At 37.5% G+C, this 20873-nt stretch overlaps 2 protein-coding genes across 2 annotated transcripts in view; one reads left to right on the top strand and one right to left on the bottom strand.

The window, feature by feature from the left end:
* Positions 1-20873, top strand: part of LOC134747409 (neurobeachin-like) — a 951208-nt gene that overhangs the window by 833571 nt on the left and 96764 nt on the right. The window lies entirely within an intron of this gene.
* LOC134747010 (protein mab-21) lies at positions 4910-6449 on the bottom strand. Its single transcript, XM_063681540.1, has one exon. The coding sequence runs from the start codon at positions 6361-6363 to the stop codon at positions 5266-5268; it is 1098 nt and encodes a 365-aa protein (XP_063537610.1). The 5' UTR covers positions 6364-6449; the 3' UTR covers positions 4910-5265.

The following is a 20873-nucleotide window of genomic DNA, read 5'->3' on the forward strand; positions in this document are numbered from 1 at the left end:
AGGACGCTATAAATTGATTTTTCTTGGATAAATATAGTCGGCCGATGTCTAAAAACCTTTAGGCCTACTTTATTATGAATAAAACCCTTCGTCAAGGGTGTGGTGTTTGATATTTTATTAGTGCCCCGCCCCTCTCGCCGCCCGACCCGCCCTCGGTTAATTATGTGCTGTAACCGTGTTTGTTATAACACTGTTATTATGAATAGTTTTATGTGTGGTCTGACAGCGATATTCAACTCGTTATAAAGACAGTGACAGAGCAAACAAGTTTTTTTAAACCTGTTAGGTTATGCTATTCGGAACGCGTTCAAATTGTAGAAATGTTAAGTGAACATATTTATGACAAGTTTTGTGATATGAAAGCAATTTCTTATAGCGTTTCTTAAATTGAACCAATTATAAAATAGATAATGAAGCGATGTGATACAATTTATTAAGTAATTAAAAGTACAGTTTCTCAAGAATACTTAGATAGGAAGCTAGCAGAAGTATTATGCTGTTATATTTCTAATGAATAGATGAAAAAAAAAAAAAATGTTTATTGAGTTCGCACAAACAAACGTAGTTATAACTGGGCAGGTGCCTCTTTTTAAGCGTACAATGACACATGATAAATAGAAATAATACCGTAAATAATAAGAACCAGATACTTATTATTTACTGTATTTTTTACTGTACTACTAAATTAATTACTGTACTTATAATTAACTTACCTATCTATTAATTACATGTAGCTACGGTAGCAAAACGCGTTCGTTAAATTAAATAATTACGTGAGTAGTAAAATCAGCATTTCATGCCTTAATGTTTCGTATAAAGTTTAAATGGAAATTATAATGATGAGTCTCAATCATTATAAGTCAAATCGAAATAGGCCAGTTTATGCGTTAATTATGTTTAAGTATTTTACTTATCAGGTTTTTTTTGTATCGTGATATTAAATGATACTTAAAAATTGCCCGGCGGGAATGACTACCGACTATACCTCTATTATTTCTGATACCCATTTTTAAGTTACAAGAACAAACTTTTAATTATAACTATCTATTTATTTCTCAAAAAAACTGGAACTTATTTTTTAGAACAGCTGTTTTTCTTCATTAAAGTTAAACATATTTTCAATTCTAACATACAGTTCCAAGAGAAAAACTTAATGCTAAAAAGTATTATGTTAGTCAACTTTTAGGGCACACAGAAATAAACAATCAAAGAAACAAAAAAAATGTAATGGCTTTAAATATATTAGTAGTATAGTTATGGCTATGAAATTAGCTTAAACCGCAGAATAACTAATAGTACTACTTAAACCTTCCAACCCACCATTATTGGTTGCCCGCGCATCAGCAACCGAACCGTTTGTGTTTAGTTTTTATTAGTGAGATTTTTTTAAATTTTCTTTTTTTTTACTGTATTTCCATTTTTATCTTTTAAATTAATTTTATTGCATTTTAAAACTAAAACTATGTAATGGGTCTATTGCCTAAATAAAGAAAACATTCATTCATTCATTATTATTGTTGTGTCATATGATTTGTTAATTTACTTGAACTTAACTATTAATGTTATGAAATATTAACATCTATTTCAATTATAAGTAATTATTTTGTATTATTATTTATAGCCTGAAATAAAATAATATAGTCTAAAACATTGAACACTTCACTAACTACATATTGCGTAGTCGTTGTGACTTGAATGAAATAAAAGTGTAGTTTTATCTCATTTCCGAACTCTGTTTACGTTCTTTCCTACAAAACAGCATTATGTCTACAAAAACTGGGCCCTTAACCTTTTTTAATAGAATTTGTCGTTTTTTTTACAGTTAATTTTATTCGAGCCATCAATGCATCGAATTAATCGAATAATATACATACATACGTTTCTTACATACGGTTATTTGTTTTTACACAACAAATAATATAGCTATTAATTTTAATATTGCAGAAGATTTTCTTTCATCTCACATTTTTTAACTTTCTAAAAAGCTTGTACGTCAAGGAAAGTCTCATCTCGTCTCAATCACAAAACTAAGAAAAACGGCCACTTCACTTTAAAGCGACTTTTTCAACATTAAACTTATTCTCATGTGTTCTGTTTTTTTGTCTCCCCACGTAATCCGGCCGCTTCTCGTTTTAGGAAAACGCAACAAAACAATTGCAGCCTTATATCAGACGCACTTTATAAGGCCGATTCTACGCTAACAATTTCATATGGTATAAAATAGATGTCATATACTAAAGAAAAACGACCTAGCCCTCTAGTGGCGGAGACCGAACTCTAACCGGCGTCGTCAGCTTACCTAGTTACTACTCTCGGCTACACAACTCAAGTTCGTATCAAAATGAGATCAAAACTTTAACAAATTCTGATAACAGAACTGGCCTTAATGTCAAATAAGGTAACGTAAGACAAACGCCTGCGTGGGCGCAAGGTGACCATGCTTCGTACGGACGAGAGACTTTTATTGATATGTCCCCAATTTTGTGAGCGGCGAGGATTTCTTTACAACTTTATAAAACTTGTGGGATAATAAAATACAAGACGAATTTGACGGTTTCGGATCTTACACATGGCTATGTTTTTAAACGAAACATAATCGCATGCACTTAGGTACTTTTCTTCGTAGAATCGTGAAAGTAAGCGTGATAAAACACCCTGTCACAAAACATCCGATTTCGTAAGTGTTATGTGTAAGCAAAGAGAAACCCTATCGTAAAAATTTGCAATAAAAAAGTGTGTCAATGTCATAATTAATGTCGAATTTCTATAGAAATGTGCCGTTCATAATGACACTGCCTCACTTAGTTATATTGAAGTCGGTGCAAAGTTAGCTAAGACGGCCTCTAGGCAAGACCAAGTGCGGGTAGTTCGCAAAACCCGCGCAGCTATCATGTGGATTCAATTCCTCGCCAGTCGACCTGTGACCAAGAATGCCTCGTTCGAATTCGAAACGTCAGGACAAATAATAAAAGTGTACGGGATTAAGGCCCTATTGAGTCTCAACTATGAGTGAAAATAGTGGTACTTACACACGAAGTTTTACATACCTAGTATAGACTAGGCACGACTAGGTGTGAAAAATGGGTTGGTGGGCTGTGCTGTGTTAATTACATGCTAATTATAATAGTTATTTGGAACCCTTATACTAATGGACTTACATTTCCCTATCTATTTTATAAGTTAATGTTCATTTTTACACGTAAATTGCTAAAGCCTTAGACATGGGTTGCTAACTCATGGTATTATTACCTTTTGATGTATTATTATAATTTAATTAATTGAAATTAGAATTCGCATCATTAACAAATGACAACTTGCAATATATTTTTGCATGAATAAATAAATCAGATAACTATATTGTGTGTAAACTATTTTGACATAGCAGATTATATGAATGCCATAAACACAAAGGTTTATTATACCTGCAGGATTTCTATTAACCACGTACCTATTAAATAGAGACTCGTAATGTATTGAACAATATTCAAACAGAGACCAGCTTTTATTAAATTTTCTAGGACTATGTTTTGTATAAGCATTATCCCTACTAATATTATAAATAAATGAGAAAGAAGGTAGCTCGGTCTGTTTGTCTGTCTGTTACCTGTTCATGCTTAAACCGCTTAACCGAATAAGATGAAATTGGTATGAAGATTCATATAGTTTGAGGATAGATTTGAGTTTGGGGATAGTTTTTATGAGTCTTCACGTGGGCAGAAGCTAATATTGTAATTGTATTTATATTTTAACCACTTTAGCTTTGATGATAGTAATCATGTCTCCAGAGTGGGTGGTTAAGTCAACCACGTACCTACCAGGATACCATAAAGTATAGAAGACTGATTCTGGGCTGCATGAAACCCGAACCGACCAGAAGAGTAAACCATTAACCAACTAAGCACAACTGAGTCCATAGCTTAGGACAACTAACATAAGAGCGCTCTCCGATTACGTATAGTTATTACTGATCTCAAGACCACGTTACACTGGTTCTCGTAAACAAAGATGATCTGCGCATACGCAGTAGAGAATACTTAGCTTAAGGAACGTGGATAAAAGTAACTTGATACAGCCCGTAGGCCGCATACAAATGTCATACGAGGATTCTTCAATGTCGTACGCTTCGCAAATGGATAGTGGTCTGTTTCTCAGTATTTGTTGCGGTGGTAAAACTATCTGTATATGGTTTGACTACTGGGTAAGGTCAGGTCGGCTGAATCATGAGTTTGTGAGTGTGTAAGCGTGTACTTTTGATATGAATTGTTTTGGTTCTGTTATCCTTAATAGAAGTTCCGATCGGAATATCAAAAGTAGAAGAGGAGTATTTTATTAAAATGCAAAATTAGTTAAAAATTTAGAGCACCTTCTTTTAAAAAATGGCATTCATCAAATTTATGATTTGGCTAATGTCAAAAGTGTGTTGGTAAAGCATGACGTTGTTCTGCACATAGTTGTATTTAGTAAAGTTATAGCTGAACTTTACAAATAGCTACGATGGATTGCCGGGTGCCGATAAAATAATGGTTAAACGCGTTTTAAGACTAATGCTTTATTACTACCACGTTAGTTCTTTGCATAATAAGCTATCAATATTAAAGCACCTAATATTAGCGTAATTGATTGCAAAAACTGTTCATTTTTGTATAACTTATAGCTGGGTTCCTATAGTTCGCTTTGAGCATTTTATAGATTATGCAAATAAGTAAGGATATGTGTATAAAGATAATTCATATAGAAATATTAATGTAATTTAAGTAGTAATATAATTGAATAAAAAATAAGATAACTTTCAAATAGGTGCAAAGAAATGTCAAATATATTTATTCTATTTGCCATTATTTATATTTATATATTGACGATTATTAGGTAATTGTTTAATCACTGCTGGGATATAATTTAAAAAAGCAAATATATTTCCAAATTATTTATTGTAAATTATATATATTTTTACCTACTTAGAGTTTCTTCAGTCAAATAAATACACGGTATCTTTTAAATTAAATATTAATAAAATTGTACAACAACTAAGCTATTTACATTATATCACAAATAATAGTTGAAAAGGCCTAGTCTAGATAGTATCACTTCTACTTACAGTCTGATCCAAATGGAATATTCGAGAAGCACTCGCACTAGTCCGTATACACTCCTATTGGATACACTCTTAACAGTCCTCTAAATCTACTAAAAATGACTCGATGTCTAGCGGTATACCACTAATACACTCACTTAACGAATGTGATCGTCCGAATTGGCCTCTGCGCCTCAGAGCTTATCAAAAGCTCGAGAGTTGGTGAGCATCTCTCTTGTCAGGCGCCACACTTGCTTCGCAGCGTTTTCAAGCGCCGTCGGCGACTTGCCTTTGAAAAGGTCGACGTGAGGCAGAAAATAGTGCGGGCACCGCCGGCACTGGAGCGAGGAAATCAGCTGCAGAAATATCCCGTTTATACGGTCGCCAATCGCGGCCTCATCCCATTCGTGTTCGCGAGGATGCTTCTCGCATTCGTACAGCAGCAATGTCTTCATGTGATAGCAAGTCACTGGGTTCCCTGGAAGATCCAAGTGCCGATCGCGAATGGTCTTCAATGTGCTTAGACACTTCCGTCGGCAACCGCCTTGGAGTAGACGGTTTTCCGCTTCCAAGAAACTTAGAACCCACGCGTCGCCTTCCATAGCTGAGTTCTTTCCTTGCAGCGCGAGACATTCCTTTGATAGTAGATCGAAACCTTCCGTTTTTACTTCGGCGACGATGTTTGGGTGCGGCCAAGGGATGGCCGGGAGCGGCCAGTGGGCAGCGGAGCGCGGCCACAAGCCAGCGCATTTGAAGGCTGGAGTTATTTGAACCACATAGCGTTCCCGAATTCGAAGCTTGACTTCAGTCGTCTCTGCGATCATTTTGACGCAGTCCCGGTAAGAGCATTTGTCGCACGCCTGCGCTACTAAAGTTTGGAAGCGCGAGCGGATTTTCCTCGCCGAAAGATATCCGGAGGCGGTGATGAATTCGACCCAGAGCGACATGGAGCGCTTGCGGCCGTCGCTCAGCTTGAGCACGGCGCAGCCGGGCAGAGAACCGTCGTCCACGAAATTTAACACTCCCATCTGATTCAAATATATTACTATCTCGAACTCATGCGGCGAAACCACTTCCAGCCCATCGAAGCGTCCATTATAATCGGTGAGCGAGGAGATGAAGCGCGGCTCTTGCAGCTCCACCTCCTTGAGGACATCCTGGACAATCCTGCAGACCTCATGAATAGTTTTGGCGATCTGAGCCTTCCTGCTCGCGACGCGCTCGTTGTAGTACTTGTTCATCTGGTAGACGAGCTTGGATTGCGCGGCCATCATCTCCGGCGGCACGAGCATGGTGTCTACGCGCGCATGACGAGCGCGCTATACGCACGCGCGCGGCACGCAGTCTTTTGTCGACTGAACCGATGAGCCGGTCGGCGGGCAGGGGGTACGCCTTCTCTATACCCGTTCGGGGGGACGATGGGGCGGGCTTTTTCTCGCTCTAACTCAGGAGGCGTGCACGTTTGATAGAGAGAGATATTTGTATGTTGTAAGGGTGGTTGGGAACGTGCGGTATTGATCGTCCCGCCTCGCGCCGGTAGGTATCGGGCGCGGCTCGTTATAATAACGCGGTAGCCCGTAACAAGCTGATGACGACATTTTTATCTATCGAGTTAATAGGCATCTTGTTCGTGATTAGATACTGTATACTGGGCACTTGTAATTAATTTGATATTTTATTAATTGATGTGATCCTAATGAATCTCGGAGAATTGTAGGTACTTACGTCTGAGTAGCAATAAACTGGTTACGATATCTAATCTCAACACATGTTTGATTTGACATGCGTATTTTGGTAACGCCTAGATAAATTTTTAGAGCACATAAGTGGCTGGTTATTTAAATTTAATTTTGATTAGTATCTAATTGTTCATAAGCCTTGTATCGTTAATATATTTAAGCCGAAATTTGGCCAAACCCAGTTGTCACATTAAAATTGAATCAAGCTTGAGATACTATCCCGTGGGACAAACTGTACGGCGCCATATCACCATTTATGGAAATATAACACCACAACTACCACAAGGTTCAAGATTTAGAGACTAATTGAAACACAGTTTTTTTTCCTTTTTATTAGTACTTAAAAAAAACTATTTGATAAGCAATTATTACAATTGAACTGATTTATTATATATTAATAAACCTACAGAACCTAAAATACCAGTATCTAGTACCAGGTACCTAGGTGTATACTTAGGTAAGTACTTGGGTTTTATATTTTTTTAAGTTCACTAGACTATCTAAAAGTAGTAAGCAGCTGGCCCTAACCAAACGAATCTCTTTTTATTTATTATTGTAACCCTTTGATTATATTATATGTATAGAAAATAGATTTATATACTTATCTGTATAGCATTATCTTGTTTGATATTCACCATATTCACCAGCAAGCCTATCAGAAACACGCAGTTTGTATGTACTTACAGTCAAGGGCATAAAATGTATAATACATTCCCAGTTTCCAAAATATGTGTACGCTCTTACATCTTAGACAATAAAGTAGAGTTCACATATTTTGCCATTTGTCTGGTTCGATATTTTTGCCTTCGACTGTACATTACGTTCTTGGCCTAGGATTTTATTTTCCGTATAATCGAATACTTACCATATTGAATTTATTTCACGAGATGTATTTCCTTAAAATCACAAAATTCTTTTGGATTCTGGATCTGGTAGCAGATGTCTAGTTTTTTTAAAAGTATGATTGCCTGATTGCCTGCTTCTGTGTATTACCTGCACTGCAGAGTGATTGCTATATACTATATACCCACTGGCTAGACACCAGCAAAACATAAGAGAGAAAAAAGTTAAAAAATAAATAAAAAAAAGTTAAGAACAACAATAAGCTCAACACCATGACACTAATTACAATTGAATTAACTGTAGGTACCTACACATTTACTCCCTACCTACACAACCTACCTAACGAATGAAAAGGATCTAATATCTCTTAAGAATCTATATAGGCAGGCGTGGCTCACTCCGCGATTTCGTTGCGTCGCTACAAGTACATGCGGCCCACACCAATTTTGGTGTCTAGCCATAGTAATTGCCGCGCACCGACGCCTGCTCGCGCTTGCGCCACCTAGCGGTCATATCTGTCATAATAGACGCGTTTTGGTAGAGAGTGAACCTTCTGTACCTAGTACTATTATTTATTCTGTGATATAGGTAGTAAAGCCAGTGGGTAGCGGTAGCTCAAAATACTTAAGTAGTAGCGTGTGCTGCGGTAGATCGACGCCCAGTCGCCCACGTTGTCTCGAGGTGTCTCATTACCTTTAGAGAACTGACTATTTAAAAATACCTATAGAAATCACCTGTGTAAAGATAATCATAATCATTTATTCATTTCTTGAATGCGGTACAATAAAGATGTAATAAAACAATTTTTGATCAGCACATCCTGCCTGAATAGGCATAGAAATAATAAGTATTACCTATAACTATGACGTCTATGACTATATTCTTAAATAAATAATTAAATAGATAGATAAATGGGTCAAACACATTGAAAAAAGACATTTCTGTTGACAATACAATAAAAGTTAATAACTCTGTTGAATTTTAATCCCGTTTTTCTTATATGAATCTCTTGAGACTCAAGGGTACATTTTTTCATCTCTGGAATAAAAAAATTCAGTATGTATTGTAGTATGTATTGTGTTGTATATGTAGGTATCTACTGAAAAAATGTATCCCGCCTGTATAAGTGTGTAGAATGAAAATTTGCTTTACTAGTGTCTACAGGAGTGACGCAAACGAGTTAGGCATAATATAAGTGTAGGTAGGTAAGTGTCTGTGTGTGTGTGAGAGAGAGAGTTAGATGTGGTAGAGTCTACATCATTAATTGACTTTATCATTCAAATTACACTATTTTATAGTTAAAACCAGCTCCTAGAATTTGTCGAAACAAATTTCAATGTAATTTGCAGCGACAGTGTAGAAATGACACTGAAAACGGCATATTTTCATTGGAATTTCACATTCATTGAGGCACTCCACTACCTGTCATTTTCCAAGTCAGTGTAGAATTAGCTTGTACAATCTCTACGTGCTGGTTTAACTAAAAAGATTACTGTTTGTTACTATAGTCTTCAATTAAATGGACATATAACATTATTAATTCTTGGCGGAAGTATAAAGTCAATCATCACATTGATCCCGCATTCCCACATCAAGAAAAACATTAAAAGCACATCCGCGCATAGGTGAGTTCAATGTTTAGTGTTCCTATTTCAATCTCGATTGATGGCCCGGCGTCGCGTGATGGATGCCCCGCGCCCGCTTGATTTACTCCGCTGTCTCCGCGATTCATGGCCGCCTGGTCGTTTTCGGCGGGAAAACGGAATATAAATAACTTAATTCTTCGTTTTTTGGTATGCAAAGGATACAAAAGGGAATTGGGTAGGGGCTAAATGGAAATAAATAAGTGAATCTTCTTTTTTTGTGGGTATTTAATAGGATGCAAAGGAAATAAACGGAATTAATAGTAGATTGTTAACAAAGGATGGAAAGTGAACCATTTCACCCGAGATATTTTGGCGCCAATAGTTCGAGGGTGAGATGGTTACTTTTACCCGAGTTAAACACTACTTTTCATTTCAACTATGAGGAAAGTCAAACACAAGAAATGTAGGTAGGTTATTACTAATAAGTCCATATATTTATTTAGAACAAATTATTAAACAAATTCTTAATTATTGTTAAGTATACTTCTTTAGAACAAATTATAGGTAAACAACAAAACAACAATGAAATTAAATTAGTTGAAGATGACGGTTAAAATTTGAACAATTCGAAAAATTAGAAGTTTTGCCAGGCATATATATTTATTCCACCCGGCTATCAGCCTACGAAAGGTGAACTTTCCGAACAGCCGGGCTAGCACATGATTGGCGCGAGAGTATCTCGCCGCGACATAGACTACCCGTCGCCCTTTAATTCATACAGTTAGTAAAAGACGGGTAGTCTATCTCGTGGCGAGATACTGTCGCGTCAATCATGTGCTCGGCCTACAGAAGAGATGAAAATAAGTAAACGTTTCAGCTCGTCTACTGCAGTGAACGTACGTACAGACGGTACAGTAAGCATCAATGGTAGCATATAAAACAACACACCAGATGTATCTGCCACTCTCGAATGCTTTTCGAAATAGAGATACAGATGTAGTGCATAATTATTTTCCATCGTATTTAAACGGAAACTTAGGAACGTGTCTTGCTGTGTCAGTCAGTCTTGGTACAAAAAAGTACTTAGGTTTACTGAAGTAGCATGACAAATACGAACGTTTCCGAAAAAATACGATGGAAAACAATTAGGTAGGTATGCACTACATCAGTACATTATATCTCGAAAGTTTGCGATCAAAAGTACCTATCTGGAACAGTTTAATTGTTCTTCATATAGACATCTATTTTAATTAAGCTATCAAAGAATTTTGATGCTGACTCTACATAAATTATTTCTTTCAAGTAGGCACTGGAAGTCGTTTTGCATTAGACAAGTAGGAAAAGAAATAAAACCTGCCAAGTGCGAGTTGGACTCGCGCACGAAGGGTTCTGTACCATTACGGAAAAAAACAGCAAAAAATCACGTTTGTTGTATGGGAGCCCCATTTAAATATTTATATTATTCTGTTTTTAGTATTTGTTGTTATAGCGGCAACAGAAATACAACATCTGTGAAAATTTCAACTGTCTAGCTATCACGGTTCATGAGATACAGCATGGTGACAGACAGACAGACAGACAGACGGACAGACTGACAGACGGACGGACAGACGGACAGCGGAGTCTTAGTAATAGGGTCCCGTTTTTACCCTTTGGGTACGGAACCCTAAAAATGGAACGGAAATCGAAAACAAGTTGTACCTTCGTTACTTTTATTTATTATTTTGTTTTTCTGATAAAAGCATTAGATATGGATCGATTTGACTTAACTAACATAAGTTAAATTAAGCGAAAATAGACCAATTTTTCCCCTTAGCCCCATAGCCCCCATATCTCCTGTTAAATAATACCTTGTGGTTTTTTATCACTACGTTTATTCGGTTATCCACACTTATTTGCATCTAGTAACCTAATAAATAAATCTTCCATTGGTATAGGTCGGTACCCAGATATACATGTATTAGGTATGTATATACGTATATTAAAGTTAAGTCGAATTTGCTCTCAACAAACTTGTAGGTACTTGTAGTCTGTAGGTAGTATACGAATATAATAACATGTGAAGAATAAATAAGACTAAACCTGAATAGAATAAATAAACGTTACAGCTAAACGTCACCGGCAATAGGCCCGTTTCGCATTTAGATAACTGAAGCTGACATGCTCACCATATCGTACGTTGGAAAGTCTTTGATCCCTCGTGTTTATTGGAATCGCTGTATATAAACTAAACTTAATCTACGATAAACAAGATATTAGGTATTTAACTGGTTTCGCTCACGTTGTGTTCTTACTGTTCTTAGATAAATGTGAGACTTATTACCTCTTGCATAGGTACCTACGTATTGCATATTTGTTTTAAATAGATAAGCAACTTATATTATTCTAGCCTCTAGCACATATCAGGCATTTAATTTAATCATTTTCAGAGTGCCGTACCCGAAGGGTAAAAACGGGACCCTATTACTAAGACTCCTATGTCCATCTGTCTGTCACCAGGCTGTATCTTATGAACCGTGATAGCTATACAGTTGAAATTTTCACAGATATATTTGACCGCTATAACAACAAATACTAAAACCAGAATAAAATATGTCGCAGACCGTCTATTATGAATTTCTATCCAATTTATGAATAGGTAATTAGTTAGAATTTTTAAATGTCCGAATTGTAAGAAGAGCACCCAAGTAACATTTGAACACCTTATAAAATTCTAACTATACCTACATTAAGTAGCTGTAACAACTAACCGCATATTTGTTCTCAAACCGTACACCACTTTATCCCCAAAAGAGCAACAGCGCGTCTCCAGCGCGCACGCGCGCCGCAAAATGGCGGCCGCGCGCCCCGCCCCTTCCGCCGGAAGTGCCCGCCCACTCTAACCCTTCAGATTTTATCGCACTGTAAATATTGCCCTTTTTCGAACCGGTACTGAGATTTATAAGCGAGAGGTACTTAACAGTTTTTTATCATTTTTTGCATAGCTGATTCCAATGCAAGCCCTCTTTTTGGAGGTTATAATACTCTCATAAGTAAAAAAAAGAATGATTCTCTCTGCCTATTTTGACATACGGCTCTTGCCAAACTATAATTATGTCATTTAAACCAACTAGGGAACAAATCAAATTATTATATTGTTTGATTTGTGTTTTTAAGTAGTCACTATACTCGGACTAAGCTAACTCTCCACCGACTTTGACATGACAAATTGTGAAAGTGCCATAATTAACGTCATATTTTCATAAAACACTACGTTTATCACCTCTCACTTTGTCAATGCCGACGACATTGTCTCGTTAATACTTAGACTTCTTCCTAAAAAGTATTACTACAAAAACATCACACTATCGTAGCTGAACTTCAGATTAAATTAGTTAAACATCCATCGCCCACATCTGTTAACAGGTTGTCACTAGACATTAGATGCGCTGGCATCGCCGAGCATTCCACAGCCTATTAAGATAACGTACACGTTATTTACGATCGTACACCACGATGTTTAGAAACACGTCACTCCTCTTCAACTAGTAGATGGTCAAAACAGCGCGTCCAATTCAACAGGCATAGGCAGTCGCGAGTATTATTTATGGCAAACAGGATTCCCTATCGTGTAATGTGAACGTATGAGCGATGTGCGCCGACGGACATCTGTCACCCCCCACCGTTAGCGTGTGACTGACCGCCCTACCTCCCCACCCGCGCTTTTGGAGGGGTTAAGCTCCGCCCATTCATGTGCTCCTAGTCGGAAAATTTACGACGTAAGTACATGTTAAATTACATGCGATTTTGGACGTTAAGGATGAAGAATGAAGGAGTCGACGCGTAAGGATTGTTAGGGTTGCACAGATCATTTATTTTTTTATTTATAGGTTTTTTTAAATGATATTTTCGGTCGCCGCTCGCGGTAATTGGGCCCGGATTGCGCTCGCGATTGAGACGTTCAGAACACCGCAATAATTATTATAAAGATTTCTGATAAGATAGCCCTCTTTGTTTCTGCGTGCGGAATGCGTATTTTTACAGTTTTTTGTTTCATTAGCGAACGGATGCATAAAGAGGAGGATATCTTAATAGGCCCTTGGGAATTTATTGCAAATATCTTCGTTACGCGGCTCAAACAATGCCGAATACCTACAGTGGAACCGGCTCAATAAGCTCACGCTCAATACGATTTCCCACGTAACACGCTTTTTTACGCTGATCCCTGCAATTTGTTTTCATACTTACGCTTTACAGAACGAAGTAATAGAGCGTGTAGCAACGTCATATGTTCATAGAAATTTAACATGAATGATGACATTGTCACACTTTGTCATTGCAAATTTACTTTATTGACGTCGTCCTTTCAGCCTCCATAAAGACACAGAAGTGTAACCAAAAAAGTACTTAGTAGCAAAGTAACAAATTTAACGATTTGTTTACAATGAAATGATTAGGTACGGCTAGTTAACGTTAACGAGCCAGTTATCTGCCGTGTCGGAATTATCAGCCGATAAGCCATAATCCTGACAACACGCCTTATCTGTTTGGGATGATGTCGTCCTGGTACATTTTATCGCATGGAATAGCTCGTTAAATTGATCAACTTGTCTTTGTCTTTATTGCACAAGAGATAATCTTAACGTAATACTTCATGAAAGTAACGTCTGTTACTGTGCGGAAAGAGAAAGAGTCGTGGAATGCATAGGGCCCAATACATTCCACGACTCTTCTCTTTCCGAACACACTACTTAAATGCATGAAGCATTGTCATTCATACTTACTACATGTTCGAAACTTACATACACACCTATTATCAATAGTCATTACCTAGTTTTCAACAACCCTCGTATTGCACATTACACAAATAGGTAACATACTCGAATGAATGAACAAAATGAGATTTGATCATACCTTAAGAAGGATGTTACTTAAAATATTGGTTTGTTAATGAATCTAGTCCTGTACCAGTGTGATATATTCCATTCTTAGTATTTCCGTATAAAAATATTTTAACCAGCATACCCATCAATGTAATTCAGATATATTTTCTGTACCTATACCTTAATCTGTCTCTTAATAAACGCGCACAGACGCCACCGCCGCACAAAACGAGCACGACGCGCGTCGCGTTCGATTATCTCGCGAGCGAGCGTGAAACGAGACGCACGTGCGCAGGAAATGGATATATCCGCGAGTTTTGACAGATGTCATTTTTTTAAGAACGTTTAAGACTGTAAGATCTTTAACCTATTTATTGCACAAACATAATTTAAATATCAAAAAAGGATCTAAATAAAGTTGAAACAACTTCGCGTTCGATTATCTCGCGAGCGAGCGTGAAACGAGACGCACGTGCTGTAGCAGGAAACGGATCTAACATCAGTTGTGACATGTGTCAACTTCTTTAAGAGGAAAGGGGACGGCCGCTTCTCCATACAAACGTAGTCCCCATTTTCCTCTCTGGATATTGACATTATACAAAATATTTTTGCATAACTATGTATATTAACCATAGCTATACCGTGGCCCCTACGTTAGACTTTTTCGATTTTTTATTATTGTAAAAATTAGGAGCGGATCTGTGTTCATCACACAAATAAATGCCCTTATACCGGGATTCGAACCCAGGACCATCGGCTTCACAGGCAGGGTCAATACCCACTAGACCAGACCGGTCGTCAAATGTTAAGGTTTTGTGTAACCCGTGCGAAGCCGGGGCGGGTCGCTAGTATTATAATATTTCATATTTAGCTACTACTTGTGTATACCTATTTAATGATCTTAAAAAATATTAACTTGCGCACATTGATTAATCTTGCTATTACCTAACGTCTTTCTGCCTAGTCATAATTCAGATCGATTGCGAGTACCCCACAAAAAATACGATGCCAATCGTATAGTCACTTTTATTACCCACTTGTTTCCCTCTCTCTGACATGTCACACCGCTTGTTCTAAAAAATACAACTACCTACTATTACGATCTCGAATATTCTCTTAATTCTCTTTGATACACTCTTCTTCTTCTTCCAGTGCCATCTCCTACCGGAGGTCGGCTATCATGAGGGCTATACGAACTTTAGACGCAGCCGCGCGGAATAATGAGCGTGTGCTCTGTTTGAACCACGTTCGGAGATCTTTGAGCCATGAGTTACGTCTTCGTCCGGATGATCTTTTACCTTGGATCTTTCCTTGGATAATGAGTTGAAGGAGTTCATATTTCTTGTTTCGCATGATATGACCAAAGTACTGTAGTTTGCGTTTTTTGACTATCTTTAAAACCTCGGCCTCTTTATTTACTAACTGCAGCACTCTTTCGTTAGTTACTCTATCCGTCCATGATATTTTCAGGATTCTTCTGTACACCCACATTTCGAAAGCCTCCAAGCGTTTACACATATTCTTGGTCAGTGTCCACGATTCTACTCCATACAGAAGAACCGAGAAAACATAGCACCGATTTGATACACTAATTGGTTATAAATAAAACAACTGGAATTCTTTTATCGCGATAACGCTGGTATGTAGAAAAGAGGGGGATATAGTTTTTGGGACGTAGGATTTATTGATGAAAGGTGAGTAGGAAAATAATTTGGTCAAGTGCGAGTAGGACTCTTACATCGAGGGTTTCGAACGATCCTCCAATACCATGTTTAAAAAAAAAGTTTTAAATACTTATTACTTGTGTCACATAAACTTTGAGATTTATATATTTTATCAAAGTATTAAAGTATTTTGAGATTTATATATGTTGTAAAGAAAGAAACAATAATTATAATTACTTTGTTTCTTTTTCTTTTAGGAACATCATCAGTGGGAATAACATCATCCTAGAAATAGGATACGCTTGGGAATAAGTTTATCCAGTATGATTGATGAAACTAAGCCTATAGGGCCCTGTGACGTCGAAATCTGGAGCTGTTCACAGATCTTTTTGGACCAAACGCCCAGTGCCTGGGATTGTACGTCTCAATCGTCTAACCATTCACATTTCTAGTTAAATACAATAAGCTTTTCTAAGTTATCTGTAGTTATGTATTACATGGCCTAAGTACTTATACAATTGTAGTGCCTTTTGGGTTCTATTCTTGGCCGTTACCTCATTTTTGAGAGTCGTGACAATTACCCTTGTGGGACTCTCTACCACCCCTCCAGGCCGTACGTAGGACAGGCCGTACTCTGTCCTACGCTCTCGATGATCATGCCCTTTCGGCACAGAACCCTAAACTCGAACTTATTCCAGAACTCAATGCACAGTAAGATTGTAATTTTTCGGACAACATCTATACACGTAATCGAATTTAAACTGTTGTGAGACATACTAACATTAAATCATTTTACGGTTTAGACTCACTTGTTTTAGTCACTCGCGCGACATGTTTCGGAGAGCCTAGGTCTCCTTTCTCAAGCACTAATAGTGCGAGCAGCGTTCACGACGACCGTGTGGTGCACTCAGTACGCAACACACGGTCGTCGTGAACGCTGCTCGCACTATTAGTGCTTGAGAAAGGAGACCTAGGCTCTCCGAAACATGTCGCGCGAGTGACTAAAACAAGTGAGTCTAAACCGTAAAATGATTTAATCTATACACGTACCATGAGTCACTGACAGTGTCAAAGTTGACATACGCGCTTACGTCTACGTAATTCACTTTCTATACATCTCGCTTGCACTAATATGTATGCGAGTACGAGCGAGATGCATAGAAAGTAACTTACGTTCTCGATAGCGTGTATGTCAGTGCCAAACTGGTGGAAGCACTCACTCTCCTTCCACGCTAACCCTAAAAGTCGGCGAATGAAACGCTCGTCCTGGAATAGCGATGACAGGGGATTTATTAGCCCTGCAGGATGACAAACGGCGGTCGCTACTCGCTACCTCGTACCACGTGCGGTATGCAAAGTCGACGAGACCACTTGTATAGGCTGGGGTATTTAGGAGATACGATTCCTATAGATAAAGTCAGTGACTACTGCGAGTCTCACAGTAGAATTCCTGTGAATCTGTGCAAGACCCGATATGATTAAACTTTAATAAGAGTTTGTAGAAAAAAAGAGAGAGAGAGAGGTGTATAGGTATAGAGGAATAGAGAGTACTCTATCCAGGCGACTGTTATACCTGGAGACTTAAGTCCAATGCGAGTTGGTAAGGAATTGTGTTTGAAAACTGATATTCGGAACTCCGTAAGCGCGATGTAGTAAATGCTGACGCCATCTGTTAGAATCTAGTGGTACGTCGTTGACAGTGACAGAGGACGTTTCCTCCAAAGGTCTTTTATCGTTGAATAGGTACTTAGTATCAGTGGCGAGGGATTCGTAGAATTCAATTCTCACTTCAGCAGTCTTAAAAAAGCAAGCCAAATAAGTTTGACAAATTAAGCACTTTTAACTTCAAGAGTAAAGAATCACTGTTTTTATTTCTGAATTACCTTATACACTTTTTTTTAAGTTTTGCAACATTTTTTTTAAAACACCCACTTTGCTATACCTCCCTAAAGTAGGATTTTAAGAATTCATCCCCTAAAGATCACACAGAATGCACGAATTTTATCTTAATGAAAACATCGTTCAAAAATAGCAAACTGTGCGTAGCGGGCGCCGCGTGATGTATGGACTTTTAATTAGATCTTCCTCTCCTGATTTAGACTTCCCTGCCAACCACATAACTTATTACTAACCTTAACTCAAGCGTATTAGAGCTATATTCCATTGTGATGTATAGGCAAATCATGTTCCCGACACGGTAAAGCCGCGCAGAGCGTTACTTCATTGCGTCTTCATTTGACGTAGTTCACCAAAAAGGATCTGAAACTAAGGATGTGTCGTTGAAATGTGTGACGTGTATTGTAGGGAGAAAGATTGCAATTTGAATGATGATTTTTTTAAATAAGCCCTTTTGTGTAAATTAAACGTGAATGTCATCTGGAAAGCGCTTAAATTTGTTTTAGTTTTGCGACGTTTAATATGTGAACAGGGAATGTTCTGATTCGGTCGGGTGGCCAAGCGGCGCGCGCTAATTCCAAGCTACGTTTAATCTTGTGTATTAATTTTAATAATGTTTAAGACTGCTAATTTAAGCCACATTTTCAAATAAGCTCAACATGCCCCGCTACCTATATCCCACCTACATTAGATAGAGAGACCAACTTTTAATCATATGACAATATCGTCATGTCTCATTAAACTTTAGTTTTTTAGAAAAATACTCCACCATTTTAAGGAATTATATAGTGCTCATCTATCTATGCCACGGTATCTCTCCAAAATAGTCTAAAGTTAAAAAAAAACACATCAAAATCGGTTCAGCCAAACGCAAGATAATCGCGAACATACATGCATACAAACATACGGGTCAAACTGAGAACCTCCTTTTTTTCTGAAGGCGGTTAATAAGTTTTTTTTCAAAAATTTCATTTTATCGCCGACTGTAATATAGGTACTTTTCTTTCAACAGTCAACTAATTATATTCATCGACACAAATTCTAACAAACCCAAACACAATGAGGTTGCGTTGATTTATCATAGCCACAAAAAAAATAGTACTAGGTACAGAAGTTTCACTCTCACAAAACGCGTCTATTACGACAGATATGACCGCTAGGTGGCGTAAGCGCGAGCAGGCGTCCGTTCCGTAGCAGTGCGCAACTACTATGGCTAGACACCAAAATTGGTGTGGGCCGCATGTACTTGTGCGCGAGGAAATCGCGGAGTGAGCCACGCCTGTTATAGCACCATAATATTGCAAATTGACATTATGTATGTGAAATTTCAGCTCAATCGAATAATGGAAAGTGCGTCTAATTTAGTTTGCACGATTTGACCCGAACAAACATATTACAAACTAATATTGCAGCGATAAGAGTCTTTAGATAAGACCGGCTCTTGCTACCTTTATTAACATTGTAAATCCGGTTGTAAATTTGTTTCCTTTGTGGTGCAATAAACAATTATTTATTAATTGCAAGTTCTTAATAAAAGCTTGTAAAAAATCTGAACTTAATCAGTATTTCTCGCTGAAACGTACTTACAAAACTTGAAAATAGGCGTTCGACCTTTAACTTCGGTATCGTTTTATGATTTGTCAACGCCACGTACCCTCCCCAACCCATAAATATTAACATTTATAAAAAATCCCTTACCCTGTTGTTATAAGGACTTTAATTAAGACCATAAAAGGGACGGACACGATTAGTTTAATTAATTCAACACCTTTCCTACACGCGCTGATAACTGTTATCTATTATACGTTATTTAAAACCTCATAAAACTAATTCACAATTTTTTGTATTGTAAACTCTATGCGATAAACAGTAAAGCTGCATTTGCCGTAGAACAGTAAAGTAAGATACGAGTTATGGAAAGTAAACGGTGGCATAAAACTATTCGACGACAATTCGCTGATACGTACTAAATAGTAATTATTAGCTAACCATCAATGGACTCTATGTCATTGCAATAAGGTATATGAAAGGTGAGATAACTGTAATGGTAGTTATCGTACACACCTTGTGTAACGTCGGCAAAACTGATTAATAGCATAAAGTTTATTTATTTATTTTTACTGGTTTTAACGCCCTGTAAGGTTGACAGTGCTGAATATAGTCGTGGTTGTAAGTCATTATGATAAGAATACGACTTAAATATTGCGACACCTTTCTGCCATGACCATGACATAAAGAGACTCCAGCCTGAGTAATAATGGTAATCCGTAAGGCAATTGGTAACATCAGTTATCCTTGTTTTACTTGTAAGTGCTGACACTGCTGACAATTGAGAAATTTTTGCAAAAAAATCGTTATTATATTATTAAAGACAGGACAATCAGAATTATTAAATCTGTGCTGAATCTACTAATGGGTCAAACACATTTTATAATATTATGTATTAATAAACGAATTCACGTTTTTACGCTCTAAGCATTTTTTTACGCTGCACCCTTACAGAGACTCAAATAAGAAAAACGTGGTATATGTACCCGAGTCGTTAACTTTTATTGTATTGTCCACAGAAGTGACCTTTTTAGGGTTCCATGCCCAAAGGGTAAAAACGGGACCCTATTACTAAGACTCCACTGTCCGTTTGTCTGTTACCAGGCTTTTATCTCATGAACCGTGAAAGCTAGACAGTTGAAATTTTCACAGACGATGTATTTCTGTTGCCGCTATAACTACAAATAGGTAACTAAAAATTTAATTTGTACGGAACCCTCGGTGAGCGAGTCCGACTTGCACTTGTTTCTAAAATGTGTTTGCCCTAATGCTAAATGTTTCTATATTTACATAACATATTTCTATATTAGTTAATAAACATAAGCTAACTGATAAATTTATTATGTACCCCAAGACTACTAATAACGGCGACGACATTTTCAGTAGGTAAGACTAATTGATACAATTCAATTGTTAAGGCAAAAATATTTTCTTTTCATTAATCGCTTACATATCTAAACTAAAGCCGGCGACCACCTGCCGTTACGGGCTAACTAAACTAACTGAAGACCTTATTGTCTATACAGTAAGGTTTACAAATTTAGTTAACAGTGTACGGTGGTTTTTTAATGGCGGGACTTGTCACCGTCAACGTAGATATATTTACGGCTGAGATAACATCGCGCTGCGCCTGCGACTGTGTCCAGGGGCTGGCATTGTGCGGA

Source organism: Cydia strobilella, chromosome 14 (assembly GCF_947568885.1).
Source record: "Cydia strobilella chromosome 14, ilCydStro3.1, whole genome shotgun sequence".
Classification (NCBI taxonomy): Eukaryota; Metazoa; Arthropoda; class Insecta; order Lepidoptera; family Tortricidae; genus Cydia; species Cydia strobilella.

Bases quoted from the DNA above. Each gene is read 5' to 3' on its own strand.
- LOC134747010 (XM_063681540.1), bottom strand. From the start codon at position 6,363: ATGCTCGTGCCGCCGGAGATGATGGCCGCGCAATCCAAGCTCGTCTAC.